This window comes from Drosophila elegans, unplaced genomic scaffold, assembly GCF_018152505.1.
Source record: "Drosophila elegans isolate 14027-0461.03 unplaced genomic scaffold, ASM1815250v1 contig_801, whole genome shotgun sequence".
NCBI classification, from domain to species: domain Eukaryota; kingdom Metazoa; phylum Arthropoda; class Insecta; order Diptera; family Drosophilidae; genus Drosophila; species Drosophila elegans.
The window spans coordinates 584,229-600,616 of NW_024546155.1; the positions used below are offsets into that span (position 1 = coordinate 584,229).

Sequence of the window (16,388 nt, forward strand, 5' to 3'; positions counted from 1 at the left end):
CTGTAATCAATGGCCATACGAAATTTGGGAATGCCCGATGCATCCTTTTTCTTTGGTACCATTACAATAGGACTACAATAAGGAGATTTTGATTTTCTGATAATACCTTGATTTATCATTTCCTCAATTTGTTTTTTTACTTCTGTGTCATAAATGTACGGATAACTATATGGTTTCCTATAAATCGGTTCTTCATGTTTTGTTTTTATTATGTGTTTGATTTCGTTCGTGAAAGTCAAATTGTCACCTTCGCGATACTGAATATCAAAATACTTGGACATTAAATAATGAAGTTCAGTTTTTTCTTCATTATTTAAGTGATCGTCTCTTAAATAATTATTTGTTAAGTCTGTTTGCATGGCATAAATATATTCGTCATCGTTTGTTATACTTGAAAAAGTTTGATTCCGTTCCTCTGTTATATTTATCATTGGGAATTCGTAATTATTTAGAATAATAGTATTTCTCATGAAATCAATTTTGGCTGAGGTTTCTTTTAGGATTTTTCTTCCTATGAGAATATCATAATGATTTGAAAAGTTTTTAAAAAAAAATGTTTGCTTGGATGAAAATAATTTTGGGATGCTAAATTCGATATATTTTTCTAAAGTTACAGATTCTCCTATCGTTTGGACTTTTGTCGAAATATTTTTAGTTGGATATTTCAAAAAGTTTTCGTTTATCAAATTTATGCTTGAGCCTGTATCAATAAGACAGAGGCATAGTTTGTTATCAATTTTAATTTTTATTGCGGTGGTGTTTCTTCCGAGGCTATTGTCTGAAAATTTTCACTTGTGTCCATTGGCTCAGTTCTACGTTGTTGACCTGAGTCTGAGGTTCGGGCACGTTTTTGGGGAATATTAGTACTTTGAGTAGTCTGGGCATTTTGTACTTGATTATTTTGAAAAGATCTAGGATAATATTGATTGCCAGAAGAATTATTATTATAACTGCTATTATTACCCAGTTCCTATTTGAGTCGAACTTATTCTGTCTCTGTTGATTGTTGTTATATCGATTTTGGTAGTTATTATTTTGGATTTTTTCTCTTTGACTATTATCTGACTGATTATTTGGGTTAAAGTTTCTTGCTGATCTAAAGTATTGATATTCGTCGTCATCATTAGAGTTTTGGGATGTATACGAGCGGGTATTTAAAGGTTTATCTACAAACAATCCTACAGCTTGGGCAGCTTGTTTTAATTTGAGAGGAGTTGATATGTCAAATTTGCTCAACGTAATGTATGTTTGAACTGGCAATTTTTCACGAATCACTTCAGCTAATGTATCATTCAAAGTTCTTGAAACTAAAACCGTGTTTGATGGATTGTTATCTAAGCTGAGTTTACAACATATTCTACTTGTTTGTTCTTCTAATTCTTCGACAAATCTACGTAAATTATTTTTATATTTAGTCTCACGTAATTCCATAATCATCCGATGTGGAGGTGTTGCGCTGTTGTATTCGCTGATAAGTAAAGTCCTTAATTCCTTCCAGTCCTGTGGTATATTTCTCATCAACAATGTTCGGGCTCGTCCTATTAGAAGGTTTCGGATGGCTGCTTGTATAATTTGATGTTGGGCTTCTGATGTTGTCGGATAATGGTAAACTAGTTCGTCAACTTCCTTTATGAAGAGAGCCAAGTAGAGTGGGTCTTCATTAAATTTGTTTATCTGCTTAAGTTGCAGAAGAAAATGGTTCATGTCCACGTCTGTAAGAATTTGTGTTGCTTTTGCGGCTGTGGCTGCGGCTGCTGTTGATGTTGATGGCATTTCCATTTTTACAGTTTAATTAAATTTTTTTTTTTTTTTTTTTTAAATTTTGTTTACACGAAATATATCAGATATTAGATTTATTATCGCTGAATTTAGACATTAGAAATCCTCATTCGTAATTTGACTAATGTTGTTGTTTTATTTTCACAATATTTTAAGTAAGTTCGTTTTGCGGATACAAATAAATTTATTTTACGAAGTGATTTTTTGAAGTCCTTTTTAGGTAGTCACTCGCGAGGATATTACTTGTATCCTACCGGCTGCGCCAATTAGATTTTTCACTTTGCGATATATTAAAAAAAAAGCGATTTTTATTTTAATATACAGTGGAGTTTTATTGGTAATGTCTTAATAGTTAGATTCCCAAAATTGAACTGTCTTTACAATTGCATTATTCTTATAACTATGGCTTTTATCGGTGACAGCGACGCTAGCAGCGAAAGTGGACTTCGATCAGAAGATTTCGATTGGTTGAATTGGTGGCCTGATGGGTGGGTTGTCAGGCTGCATCTTTTGTTTATTAAATTTGGATTGGTCAAAGCTTTTATGCTGATGAATGGGTTCTCATGCTGGACCCTTTGTTTAAAAGTTTACCTCTTGTTTATGTCTGCTGTCGTCGGTAAAGGCGTGTGAAATGTTTATAATAAGGGGACAGTTGATAACAGGCGTGGGAAATGTTTATGTCTAACGGGAAATGTTTATGTCTGATTAATTTGAATAACTCCTATAGTAGGCTCTGAAATGTTATGTTTGACAAATGAATTAATGGGTATCTCGGGATATACAGGCTGGGTGTTATGTTTGACAAATGAAGTAATGGGTATCTCGGGATATACAGGTTGGGTGTTAGGCTTGATGTCTGGAGTATTTGGTAATACGTCACTTGCATGTTTTTTCCCACCTGATGGTGTGGTGTTTGAATTACCCCAGCTTGGTCCAAGTTTTCCATCATCCGGCACCTCTTCTTCAAGAACGACTCCCTAGCAGCCCAGGTAGCCCAAATCATCTTTCCATTTTTCACGGGTCCTTTGATCCAGCTTGTGTGTCACGATATGAATGAGAAATCCATCCAGAATTTTTTGTGTAGTGGCCAGGGTACGGATTGCTCGATGATGCGAATTCATCTAATCGCTGAGCTCCCGAAGACCATTAGATTAGCTCCATTCTCGACACCTTTTAAACCGAATATTGCCTGAACGTGTGCCTGAAAGTTTAAAACTTTATTATCAAATCGATTAATAAGTAAATTTAAAGCCCTTTTCTAATTTTAATTTTTGCGTTCAAGAGTGGAATATGCTTCCTTTATTTAAGGACCCTTAAGCACCCTTCAGGTGCTGTTCATATTAATAGAATTGAGAGGCTTCAGAAAAAATACCTAAAATTTGCACTTCAGCCGTTAAACTTTTCGGAACCTTTGCCAGCTTACTCTAGCCAATGTTGCCTACTGCATACCTGCAGTCTAGTAGATCGGCGTTCGATAGCGAGCCTGCTCTTTATCAACGATGTTCTAATTGGTAATATAGATAGTCCATTCATATTAGGCTCAATTAATTTTAATATCCCAGCCAGGAGTCTCCGTACCGTCATCCCATTTTTTGAAAGTGCTGCGAGGACTAACTGCGCGGAATGAGCCAATCTTAACAACTTTAAGACTTTTTAAATCTTTGCCACTAAGTATTCGATTGGCTTGGGGATACAAAAAGGATGTGCTTAGGCAATTACTTAGGGAATATTTTTTAATTAATATTTAGTTTTAAAGTTAAGTTAGCTGATAGCCAGATATGGATTTATCCATCCATTGGCGAATAAATAAATAAATATATAAATAAATAGCAAAATTGCTAGCATCTGTGGTTAAAAAAAAGGTTTCCATTGTCCAGTGTCTTTTAAACGAACATAGGGATGCCATCCGTTGGACCATGTCTAGGATTGCTGTGGTTGTCTGCGTATTTAGCGCAGGCCACCTTATAGATACTCCGCAGAGTAGAATAGGCTTGACTATTGCTATGTATATCCAGTTGACGATATTGGGAGACATGCCCCATTTCGTCCCGATGGCTGTCTAGCAGGTGTAGAGGGCAATTGTTGCTTTCCTCGTTCTCTCTTAGTTGTTCAGTCTCCATTTCAGACGATTGCCTAGTACCCCCAAGTATCTTGCGTTGTTACTGAAGGAGACTCCAAGGTATGCTACTTCAATGGCTTGTGAAGTGTTAATTTTGCTTAAAAATAGTGAAGGACAAGATCTGTTGTGTAAGTGATAAGTAGTGTCGGTCCAACAACGCTACACCAGCTTTCATTGGATGATATTCGGAAATAAAATCCTTGCATCGTACTACACAACTGCTTTGTATAGATATGACGTTATATTTTAATTTTCAAAAGCCTTGCGACATTACAAAAACAGCGGAGAAACACTTTCGCATTTCAGAGGCTATCCGAATTTTATGTACAACCGTTGGAATGACACTATGGGCCTGAAGGCAACGCTTGATGCGATTACGGTATCGTGGTCCGTCGCTTTTTTTTCTCTTAAAACCTAATGACTCTTGTGACTTCTTGTGATTAGAATATGATAAGCGGGTTAGCTTCAAGGTTGTTGAACATTGGAAGCATAAAGCTATTTGTTTTCCGGTAGACGGAAATCTCCTGTCTGTGTATGTAAAGCTGATTCTCTCTCGATTGGAGCATATTTGCATGATTTAGCTTTCCACAGAGAGTTACTTGAACTCTTGCATAGTAGTTAGTTAGCTATTACCTTCCACAGAGCTAAGTGATCTATGAGCTTGCCACTCTCGCGGAAGCCTTCTCTTATTTCGTTGCAGTTCTTCAATTTCCCTAGAAGCACGACTACTGTCGGAAAGTTTATTAGCAGATATAATTGGAGGCACTAACGCTTCTACTGAGCTGTCGATGTCTACTTTACAGGAAATGTTTGGGTAGCCATGTATTTAAGCCAATCTGTTATACTTAAAGTTAGAAAGTGCTTCGAAAATGGGCAGTAAACAGCGCTTTCGTTATGTAACTGCTTGCGAGTATGGCAATTAATAAGGCTGGTGCCATTCTTGATCAGAAGGGCAGTACTTTATAAGCCTTACATCAGGATGATTTCGGATACAATTAGTAGCCAATAAGGTGAAATAGATTTTGTTCGTTAGGTGAGTCTCTAGAAACTGCAACTGCAACTGCCACTTGCAAAAAGATATTTTACTATAAACCATCTAAACAGATTTTTGTTTGATAAAGAGCTTTAGGAGCAATTTCGAGTGCGCAAAAGCTCCTGCGGCGTTTGCTGTATTGCTACCATTTTCTTTGTTATAGTTACCAATATTGATTCTAATGCACTAGTGAAATGACAGTAATTTCTGGATCCTGGATCCTAATTGTTGCTGTAATATTCCTGGAGTGGTTTGCTAAAATGTCCGCATAGAGGCTAATGTGTATGACTCGTGGGTTCCCGGGGTTGTGGTTCATGGTATACACGGAATTTTTTGTCCAGTGTCTGGGTATCGAGCTGCAGTTATTTGTTGTCTTAGGCGATTTTTTAACTCCTTATAGAGAGGGCAGCCTCTATAGTAAGCAGTGTGAGCAGTTGCAAGATTTTTCGGCAGAATGATCTTCCTTATTTACAGGGCACATCCCTCTTAGCATTGTATTTTTGTATACATAAATCGAAGTGAACTTTTTGATACCTTTCATCACACAAGCACTCCCTAAAAAGCGATCCCCGGACTCAGATTGGACTAGCGCTAGTTTCGTCTGCACGTCACCGCAGACTCTTCAGCTACCTCTGGGAACAGCAGCCGAACGTCTAAAACTTCTCTTAGACTCAAATCAGAAGCTTTGCAACTATGGCGCTGCCGTACTCTTCTGGTTTTTGAGCTTTGATGCAGCTTTTGTCGTTAAACCTTCAATAGTGTGCAACATGCGATATGTGTTGGGCTTGTAATTCCTTTTTGATAATGTTGCTGTTCTAAATCTTTATAGCACAACGTTTTAATAACGTTTTTTTGATCATATTCATATATTTCATTTGCTTTGTAGTGTTAAACATTCGAACCTATTCTAGCGCCGTTCATTTAAAATTTGTGATAGTGTGAGGAGTTGAATAACTCCCCACAAGTTAGAAAGCAAGCAGAGTAAGCGCATGCAAGCAGTGGCCTACCAGTTACCAGTTACGCCTGAACCGTCAGGTAGAAACTGAGCCGACGTCCGGTGCGACCGACCAAGACAGTGCAAGGGACAGGAGGCTGCGGCTGCGAAAGGCGAACGGGAGACACCACTTCGCAGCGATCACAAACGTCTCCAACGTGGGAAGGAGCCGACGGCGGAGAATATTTCCCCATTGTCAATACAAAACCCCGGCCGAGGGTCAAGTCGACGAATAAAAGATCATTTTATATTCCCGATCTTTCAGCCAAGCCTGGCATCATCCTGGAGGGCAGGTCGGACGACATGCGAAAAGTCCTTTCAGGGTATGTTACGAAAACACAAAACGACCCAGGAATGGCGGAAATCTACGACAAACCAGGCTCAAGCGGCAAGTTGCAAGTCCCAGACGCCGAACAGCTCATAACTAGCCTAGGCGTGGAGAGCATGAAGGAAGCAGGAAGATCCAAGTCAAGAAAGAAGACCAGAACAGCAAAGGTCCAGCGCACCAAAAAAACAGGGTTTCGGAGAGTCGTTCAAGGACTATATGGTCGACATGCAGACCTTGATGAGACCACTCGGCTACTCTCCAAAGGAAACTCTCGAGCGAATAAAAGAAAACTGCACGCTTGATCTGAGGATTTCTCTGAGAACGTATAAGATAGACGATCTAGAATCTCTAATGGTACTGGCGGATGAATATGAGGAACTCAAGAGAGAGAGCAAGAAAAGAAATTCTCTCGAAGCAAAGCACCACAACAGGTTACGTGTAGAAGGTGCGAAGAAAAAGGCGGACACCAAGACGGAAGCCAATGGACTCCAAACAAATATAACCACCAGAGCACGTTATGAAGGCGACCTACTACTAATCAGAGGCCGCCCAGCACAGCACCAAGAGACCACAGGTCACAGACACACATCGTGATCCCCCACGAAGCATGTAGGCGGTGTGGCGGTCACGGGCATTGGGCTAGAGGAATTGCGGCAAGGTTGGTGTTAGAAGTGTAGAGTGCTGCCAGAGATCGGGAAATGGCCCGCGATCCCAGCCGCAGAGAGGCGAGCAGGGGTCGTATGGTGTTGTCTCTCCAAACTAACTGGCGATTTAATCGAAGAAGAGCAGCAGTTATCCGCAGCGGTAACAATTGGCGGAACCTCACACAAAGCCACAATCGACACCGGAGCAACAACGAGTTTTATAAGCGAGGAGCTGGCGGATATACTGGCTGCTTATGGAAAGATTACAAGGACGAGAAGGCAAATTAGGTTGGCAGATGGCAGGTGCAGCGGGATAAACACGCAGCTCGAGGTGGAGATCGAATTAGGCAATAAGCGATTGCCGAAATAAGGTGTGCCGGACATACAGTGGTGATCCCAGAAAGGAGAAGGCACAACGGGTGTTTAGAGGAAAAATTGTCTGTGGCAGTGGTGCAAAACACCTGTGAGGAATGCGATGTTGAAAAATTCCTAGAGCAGGAGCTCGCGGAATTTCGAACAATGAGTGGAACATCCAACATAGCCGAGCACCGAATCACCAAAGGTCCAAGGGTTAATCAATGCGAAAGTCGACGAATTGCTGGAGAAGGGATGCATAGAACACTCGAGAAGTCCGTACAGCTCCCCGATAGTCATGGTGAAGAAAAAGACAGGTCAGTGGACCAATGCCAAATCCTTCAAAGATGCTTATCCGATGCCAAGGATAAATTACATATTAGACCAGTTGAGGGAGGCGAGATACATAGGCAGTCTAGATTTGAAAGATGGCTTCTGGCAAATTCCTCTGGAAGAAAATAGCAGGCCATTCACGGGACACCGCGTGACAAATCAAGGAATCGGAACCGACCCCGAAAAGGTAGCAGCCATAGCCATATTCCTGACGCAGGAAACAGAAAGCGGCGAGAAGGTCATTTCATATTCAAGCCGGACCCTGAATGGCGCGGAAAAGAACTATTCAACCAGCGAAAAAGAATGCCTTGCAATCATGTGGGCGATCCGGAAGCTCAAACCATACTTGGAGGGATACCACTTCACTGACTGACCATATGGCGCTTAAATGGTTGAACAGCATCGAAAGTCCATCAGAAGGGATAGCAAGGTGGGCCTTAAAGCTGCAGCAGTATGATTTTGAAATATCGTACAGGAGGGGGCAGCTTAACGTTGTCGCTGATGCACTGTCGAGACAGCCTTTGCCAGAAGCCTTAAGGATATCCAAGGAAACTCCGGAGGACACACAAGGAGCATGCAGCTGGGTCAAAGATATGTGTGAGAAAATCAACACACAGCCACAGAAGTTTCCGGACTACCTCATGGAGGGAGGCGCGTTATATAGGCATATCCCGCACAGAGCAGGCAGCGAAGACGTGGCAGCATGGAAGTTCTGTGTCCCACGGGGGCTGAGGGAAACCGTCCTGAAGGAAAACCACGACTCACCCGCCGCTGGACATGTGGGAAGTCGAAAAACGACTGCAAGGCTGGCAGCTCGATATTACTGGCCAGGAAAAGGGACGCCCGAGCACACGTACGAAAATGCGAAACATGCCTTAAATACAAACCTAACCAGATGCAGGCAGCTGGGAAGATGCTGACGCAGATACCCGAGGAACCATGGGCAACAGTATGCGCAGACTTTGTCGGACCATTGCCAAGATCGAAGCATTGTAACCAGATGCTGCTATTGCTGATAGATAGATTTTCAAAGTGGACAGAATTGGGGCCACTTCGAACAGCAATGGCAGAAACACTTCAAAAGGCGTTCCGAGAAAGAATCATCGCTAGGTTCGGAGCCCCAAAGGTGGTAATAACGGACAATGGAGTACAGTTTGCCAGCCGAGCATTCAAGAAATTCCTCAGCGATATGGGCATTAAGCAACAGTTCACAGCGCCATATACACCGCAGGAAAATCCGACGGAAAGAGCAAACCGTACCGTTAAAACCATGATAGCTCAGTTCGCAGGACAGAACCAGAGGAATTGGGATGACAAGTGGCCGGAGATTATGCTAGCGGTAAACTCAAGTACGTCGGAATCAATAGGGTACTCCCCGTGTTTCCTCACGCAGGCTCTAGAGCCTCTGCTGCCCAGCGCCAGGGAAACCATCGGCACAGGAAAGCAGACGGAAACGCCTGAAGATAAGGCCAATAAGATGAAGGAGATCTTCGAAATTGTGCGCCGGAACATGGAGAAAGCTGCTCAGGACCAAGCCAGGTATTACAATTTACGAAGGCGGCAGTGGAATCTCACAATAGGGGACACGGTCTGGGCGAAGGAGCACCATTTGTCGAATGCAGCCGAGGGTTTCGCGGCAAAGCTAGCGCCGAGATATGACGGACAGTGAGACTTCGTCTCACCAGTCAGTTGTAGAATCCGCCACAAGGAAACACAAAAGGAACGAACCGTCCACGTCAGTAAACTTAAACAACAAACACAAGAACTTGGTACAGACAAGCAAGGACAACACGGGCAGGCAGCAACAAGCGGTGCGGACTATAGCGTCGCGCATATGCCAGAGTCTATATAGAACGCAGGATAACACGAGCTTGCAACGACAATAGGTGCGGACTATAGCGTCGGGCACGTACCAGAGTCTATATAGAACGAGGAAAGAGGGGAGACGATACAGCTCGAGAGCTTTACCGTAGCTTGCCAAGCCGGAAAAACACGAAAATGACGCGCACAAAGAAAATACACCCACATACAATGCACTACAGCTGATCCGGCAATCTGAAAGGAGAGATATACTTGAAAACCGGGTTCGCAGGGAAACAAACCACTTGCCAACTAAATGCAGAACGACGCATTGACCGTGCTCCAAGGGCAGGAAAGGTCAACTCTGCAATCCTGGGCCAAACTTTGAAGGAAAGAGACAATAAATAAACTACAAATCGATAGGAAATTACGCTTACCATATCATTGTGCGAAAACACTATAAACAAGGAATGGGGGCACTTCGATTTAAAGCGGCCGATTGGCACTGTACGATAGTGTCGATCGGTGGGCAGAAAATACTGGATATATCGGCACATGGAGTCACACTGTGGAACATCGATAACATCGGGTGGCAACGCCACGCTAGATCACGGAACCAATAGCAATGAAGACCGATCGGCTTGGCGGAGAGTGACCATACAACGGAGAGTCACACGGGAGAATATCGATAACACCGATAACAACTGGAGACCGATCGGCACGACGTAGACTGACCATCCGACGGAAAAGACATAACACGGAGATCGAGAAAATCATCGGGGGAAACGTCTGGGCGGGAATTCAAAAGTCTACGGGGGAAACGTCTGGGCGGGAATTTAAAGTCTACGGGGGAAACTTCTGGGGCGGGAGATTCAAAATCTGGAAGGAGGATCGGCGCTGTGGAACTCAAGAAAGAGCTGTGAGCGTCGTTGGAACCATCTGGAAGAGCGAGTCGACTGGAAGACTACAGGTAGACGAGGACGAGTACGCGGAGAGGACATGTGGAGGGAAGGATGTCAGAATGTGGAGTATACCAAGGCAGAGAGAACAGCGAGTCTCTTTTCATTCCCGAAGTAAGGGCGAAGATGGCGACTGGGGTATGTGAAACAGTTTCGGGAGCTTGTGCAATTACCAAGTTGCACAACTGATCGTCAACCGTCATCTTTTGGAAGCGTAGACACCTACGAATTGGATGGTTTTATGTGGAAAACAAACCGCAGTTTTTGGGTATTCGGTATTGAGTTACCATCGTGGTGAATGAGTTTATTTGGAAATTATACCTTTGTGCTTCATGTGTATAGAATTAATAGACCGGGTGCCATTTACGGTCTCTAGGGTTTGATTGCGCTCAGTCATTAATGAATTATACTCGAACCAAGTAGGAATTTCGGTTTTCTTGTGTACCATATGGTATGTGCCGGCAATTTTTTAGGATGTACAGTTATTTATAATAAATGGAATTAAAAATTAAAAAAAATATGATTTTTTTAATAGCTGTTTATTTGCAGAATATTTCAATATTGGTTATTCTTAAATCAATTTAAAATTAAGCAACTTTATGAAATTCGTAAGGATATACGGCCACATTGGAAAGTCCTTGAACTACTGTGCGTTTGGTTGAGAATTGAGGGATTGCGAGTAGCGGAATTAAGGAGCACGATACGGAGTGGTTGTGATGAAATATAAATATATTTGGGACGTTTCACGTCAACCGGCCCAGAGCTCTGCCCAAAATTCTAAGGAACAAAAATGGACTTATTATAGCTTAAAATTTTCGTCAATTCATAAAGCGAGAAAAGCAGTGGACCTAAAACTGAGCCTTGTGGGACTCCTTGTGTGAGAGGCAGAAATGAAGATTTTTGCGACCCGGAGACGACGGCCTGCACTTGTAAGATATGTTCGGATGAGGTTTATTGCACTTGAAGAGAAATTGTACAGTGTACGAATCTTTGTGCAGAGTATTTCGTGGTTTATCGAGTCAAATGCTTTGCTAAAGTCAAGAAGTGTTAGGAGGGTTACTTTGCTGTCATCGATTTTTTGGCGAATGTCTTCGGATATCTTTAAAATGGCAGTTGTACAACTTCTGTGCTTTTTAAAACCTGATTGCTTACAACTAAGAAGATTATTGTTCACCAGGTGATTTTGCATCTGCCGGGCAACTAATTGCTCAAAAGCCTTTGCAAGGAAAGGCAAGATGGAAATTGGTCTAAATTCATTTTTTCGTCAATTCATACCCTTTCGAATGAAAAGTGACGTTTTGAAAAATTCAAAATGGCGTCCTTACTGTGACTCTAAATGCAAAAGTATTTGTGGACTTAGCAAACAAATATATTAAATAATTTATGAAAAACAGTATATCTCGATGGATAATGACTGATTCTTATAGTTTTGAGGTTACTGATTGCGAATCTGAAGTCAGATTTTTAAAATTCAAAATGGCGTATTTAATATGGCGGATCAATTTTTTAAAAGTTAATGAATTCACTTTAAATTCATAACTCTGGGGTTTTTGGAGTCACTGATTACGAATCTGAAGTCAGATTTTTAAAATTCAAAATGGCGGATCCAATATGGCGGATCAATTTTATTTTATTTTTTTTTTGCATAGGATGTGAAAACCTGCTCTCAGGTACCCTGTAGCCATGCTTCAGGGTTATGCGGGGATGGCGATGTTCTGCCGACTCGCTAAAAACACACCCTTTATGCACCCATCTTACCGAATTCACTTGTATTGGATAACTGCAGTTGGTTTTGGTGCATTTGCATGCGCTTACTCTGCTTGCTTTCTAACTTGTGGGGAGTTATTCAACTCCTCACACTATCACAAATTTTAAATGAACGGCACTAGAATAGGTTCGAATGTTTGACACTACAAAGCAAATGAAATATATGAATATGATCAAAAAAACGTTTTTAAAACGTTGTGCTATAAAGATTTAGAACAGCAACATTATCAAAAAGGAATTACAAGCCCAACACATATCGCATGTTGCACACTATTGAAGGTTTAACGACAAAAGCTGCATCAAACCAGAAGAGTACGCCAGCGCCATAGTTGCAAAGCTTCTGATTTGAGTCTAAGAGAAGTTTTAGACGTTCGGCTGCTGTTCCCAGAGGTAGCTGAAGAGTCTGCGGTGACGTGCAGACGAAACTAGCGCTAGTCCAATCTGAGTCCGGGGATCGCTTTTTAGGGAGTGCTTGTGTGATGAAAGGTATCAAAAAGTTCACTTCGATTTATGTATACAAAAATACAATGCTAAGAGGGATGTGCCCTGTAAATAAGGAAGATCATTCTGCCGAAAAATCTTGCAACTGCTCACACTGCTTACTATAGAGGCTGCCCTCTCTATAAGGAGTTAAAAAATCGCCTAAGACAACAAATAACTGCAGCTCGATACCCAGACACTGGACAAAAAATTCCGTGTATACCATGAACCACAACCCCGGGAACCCACGAGTCATACACATTAGCCTCTATGCGGACATTTTAGCAAACCACTCCAGGAATATTACAGCAACAATTAGGATCCAGGATCCAGAAATTACTGTCATTTCACTAGTGCATTAGAATCAATATTGGTAACTATAACAAAGAAAATGGTAGCAATACAGCAAACGCCGCAGGAGCTTTTGCGCACTCGAAATTGCTCCTAAAGCTCTTTATCAAACAAAAATCTGTTTAGATGGTTTATAGTAAAATATCTTTTTGCAAGTGGCAGTTGCAGTTGCAGTTTCTAGAGACTCACCTAACGAACAAAATCTATTTCACCTTATTGGCTACTAATTGTATCCGAAATCATCCTGATGTAAGGCTTATAAAGTACTGCCCTTCTGATCAAGAATGGCACCAGCCTTATTAATTGCCATACTCGCAAGCAGTTACATAACGAAAGCGCTGTTTACTGCCCATTTTCGAAGCACTTTCTAACTTTAAGTATAACAGATTGGCTTAAATACATGGCTACCCAAACATTTCCTGTAAAGTAGACATCGACAGCTCAGTAGAAGCGTTAGTGCCTCCAATTATATATGCTAATAAACTTTCCGACAGTAGTCGTGCTTCTAGGGAAATTGAAGAACTGCAACGAAATAAGAGAAGGCTTCCGCGAGAGTGGCAAGCTCATAGATCACTTAGCTCTGTGGAAGGTAATAGCTAACTAACTACTATGCAAGAGTTCAAGTAACTCTCTGTGGAAAGCTAAATCATGCAAATATGCTCCAATCGAGAGAGAATCAGCTTTACATACACAGACAGGAGATTTCCGTCTACCGGAAAACAAATAGCTTTATGCTTCCAATGTTCAACAACCTTGAAGCTAACCCGCTTATCATATTCTAATCACAAGAAGTCACAAGAGTCATTAGGTTTTAAGAAAAAAAAAGCGACGGACCACGATACCGTAATCGCATCAAGCGTTGCCTTCAGGCCCATAGTGTCATTCCAACGGTTGTACATAAAATTCGGATAGCCTCTGAAATGCGAAAGTGTTTCTCCGCTGTTTTTGTAATGTCGCAAGGCTTTTGAAGATTAAAATATAACGTCATATGTATACAAAGCAGTTGTGTAGTACGATGCAAGGATTATATTTCCGAATATCATCCAATGAAAGCTTGTGTAGCGTTGTTGGACCGACACTACTTATCACTTACACAACAGATCTTGTCCTTCACTATTTTTAAGCAAAATTAACACTTCACAAGCCATTGAAGTAGCATACCTTGGAGTCTCCTTCAGTAGAAACGCAAGATACTTGGGGGTACTAGGCAATCGTCTGAAACGGAGACTGAACAACTAAGAGAGAACGAGGAAAGCAACAATTGCCCTCTACACCTACTAGACAGCCATCGGGACGAAATGGGGCATGTCTCCCAATATCGTCAACTGGATATACATAGCAATAGTCAAGCCTATTCTACTCTGCGGAGTATCTATAAGGTGGCCTGCGCTAAATACGCAGACAACCACAGCAATCCTAGACATGGTCCAACGGATGGCATCCCTATGTTCGTTTAAAAGACACTGGACAATGGAAACCCTAAACATATGGTCATGCCAGAATTCTCGAGCAAAACAAGTCAATCCCAAACAAAAAATACCTATGTAAACCAATAGAGTTTCACAAAACTCCTTTTGAAATACTCGTCCAAGTAGAGGAGACTGGGAGCACGGGGCCCACAGAAGCATCTACACTGACGGCTCAAGATTAGATAACCACGTCGGCGGAAGTATATACTCTGATCAACTCAACATTAGGAAATCATTCAGACTTCCCGATCACTACAGCGTCTTCCAAGCGGAAGTATATGCCATAATACTTGTGCATGTAAATAAGAGCCAAGTGGCTATAAGGTCTGTATATGTAACCAACACAAACTCTCATACAAAGAGTGTCGAATAACCTGATGGGAGAGTTGTCTGGTCTACATGGATGATATAATTGTGTATTCCCCGTCTTTGCAAAGTCACATGCAAGACTTGAGGACAGTTTTTAAAAGGATAAGTGGAGTAAATTTTAAGCTTCAAACATATAAATCAGAATTTTTAAAGAAGGAAATAGAGTATTTAGAGCATGTAGTGACACAGGAAGGAGTCAGACCAAATCCTAAGAAGATTGAGGCCATAAAGCTTTTTCCTTTGCCCAAAACACCAAAGGAAATAAAGTTGTTTCTTGGACTCATTGGGTATTACAGGAAATTCATAAAAGATTTTGCAAAAATAACCAAACCATTAACTGAATGACTAAAAGGGAAATAGCAAATAATCATAGATGAAGAGTATACAACAATTTTTGAATATTGCAAGACGTTGTTAAGCAATGATCCTACACAACAAATTCTGGATGGATTTCTCATTCATATCGTGACACACAAGCTGGATCAAAGGACCCGTGCAAAATGGAAAGATGATTTGGGCTACCTGGGCTGCTATGGAGTCGTTCTTGAAGAAGAGGTGCCGGATGATGGAAAACTTGAACCAAGCTGGGGTAATTCAAACACCACACCATCAGGTGGGAAAAAGCATGCATAGATATAACCCAAGTGTACTGATTACGTCTGCTACTAATTCAAACCATCCAATTTGCATATTTTGCGATGCTGGAGATCATTATTTGCTTGAGTCCCAGTCTTCGATATAGGGAAGCAAAGAAAATGCACCTTTGCATCAACTGTTTACGCAAGGGGCATAGCTTGCAGCAATGTAAGTCAACTCATTGTAAACATTGTCCCATGAAGCACCACTTATTACTGCACATTATCCCAGAGGCATCCATACCATCGACCTCAGTTTCATCTCCATCATCCGACCCATCTATAAGCTCTCAGCCATAACCATCGACTTCATCATCACTAGTGTCATGCTCATCTCCATTATCACAACCTAATCACTATTTAACTCACTCTCCCCCACAAACCTTAAATACAATGCCAATGAATTACGTGCTGCTTCCAACTGCATAATCTACGTAAAAAATAGAGTTGATGCATTTATGCCTTGCCGAGCAATATTAGATTCAGATTCTCAGTTAAACTTTATTAATACGCGCCTAGCAAGCCAACTTAATTTGAAACTTAGACAATCGCACACACTAATTTCTGATATAGGGGAATCTTCCATGAACTCTGATAAGGCAGTCGATAATTTGGTGCAATCACGGGATGCAAGCTATTGTGCGTCATTCGCAGCTGTTGTAACCCATAGTATCACTGATTCCCAGCCAAATTTCAATATAAATACTACAGGACGGAGGATGCCACAAAACATTTCGCTAGCTGACCCTCATTTCAACCAGTCACAACGAATTGATCTTTTAATTGGCGCTGGCCTGTTCTTCGAAATAATCGCTAAAGGGGAAATTAATGTGGGCTGCTATGGCACCTTGCTCAAGCTTCAGAACACTAAGCTTGGTTGGATAGTTTCTGGAAGCCTGTCAAGTATGCTAAATCGCAATTCTGTGTTGGCTGCCATTGTCAAGGATCCTGCTGATCATTCAGATGATGACACA

At 41.5% G+C, this 16,388-nt stretch overlaps 1 protein-coding gene across 1 annotated transcript in view; it reads right to left on the minus strand.

Annotated features, from left to right (window-relative positions):
• Nucleotides 1-2,881: 2,881 nt before the first annotated feature.
• Nucleotides 2,882-16,388, minus strand: part of LOC108150556 (mitogen-activated protein kinase ERK-A) — a 155,237-nt gene continuing 141,730 nt past the window's right edge. The window contains exon 8 of the mRNA XM_041710136.1: nt 2,882-2,980. Within this exon, the coding sequence (XP_041566070.1) occupies nt 2,897-2,980 (84 nt within the window). The 3' untranslated portion in view covers nt 2,882-2,896. The remainder of the gene's footprint in view (nt 2,981-16,388) is intronic.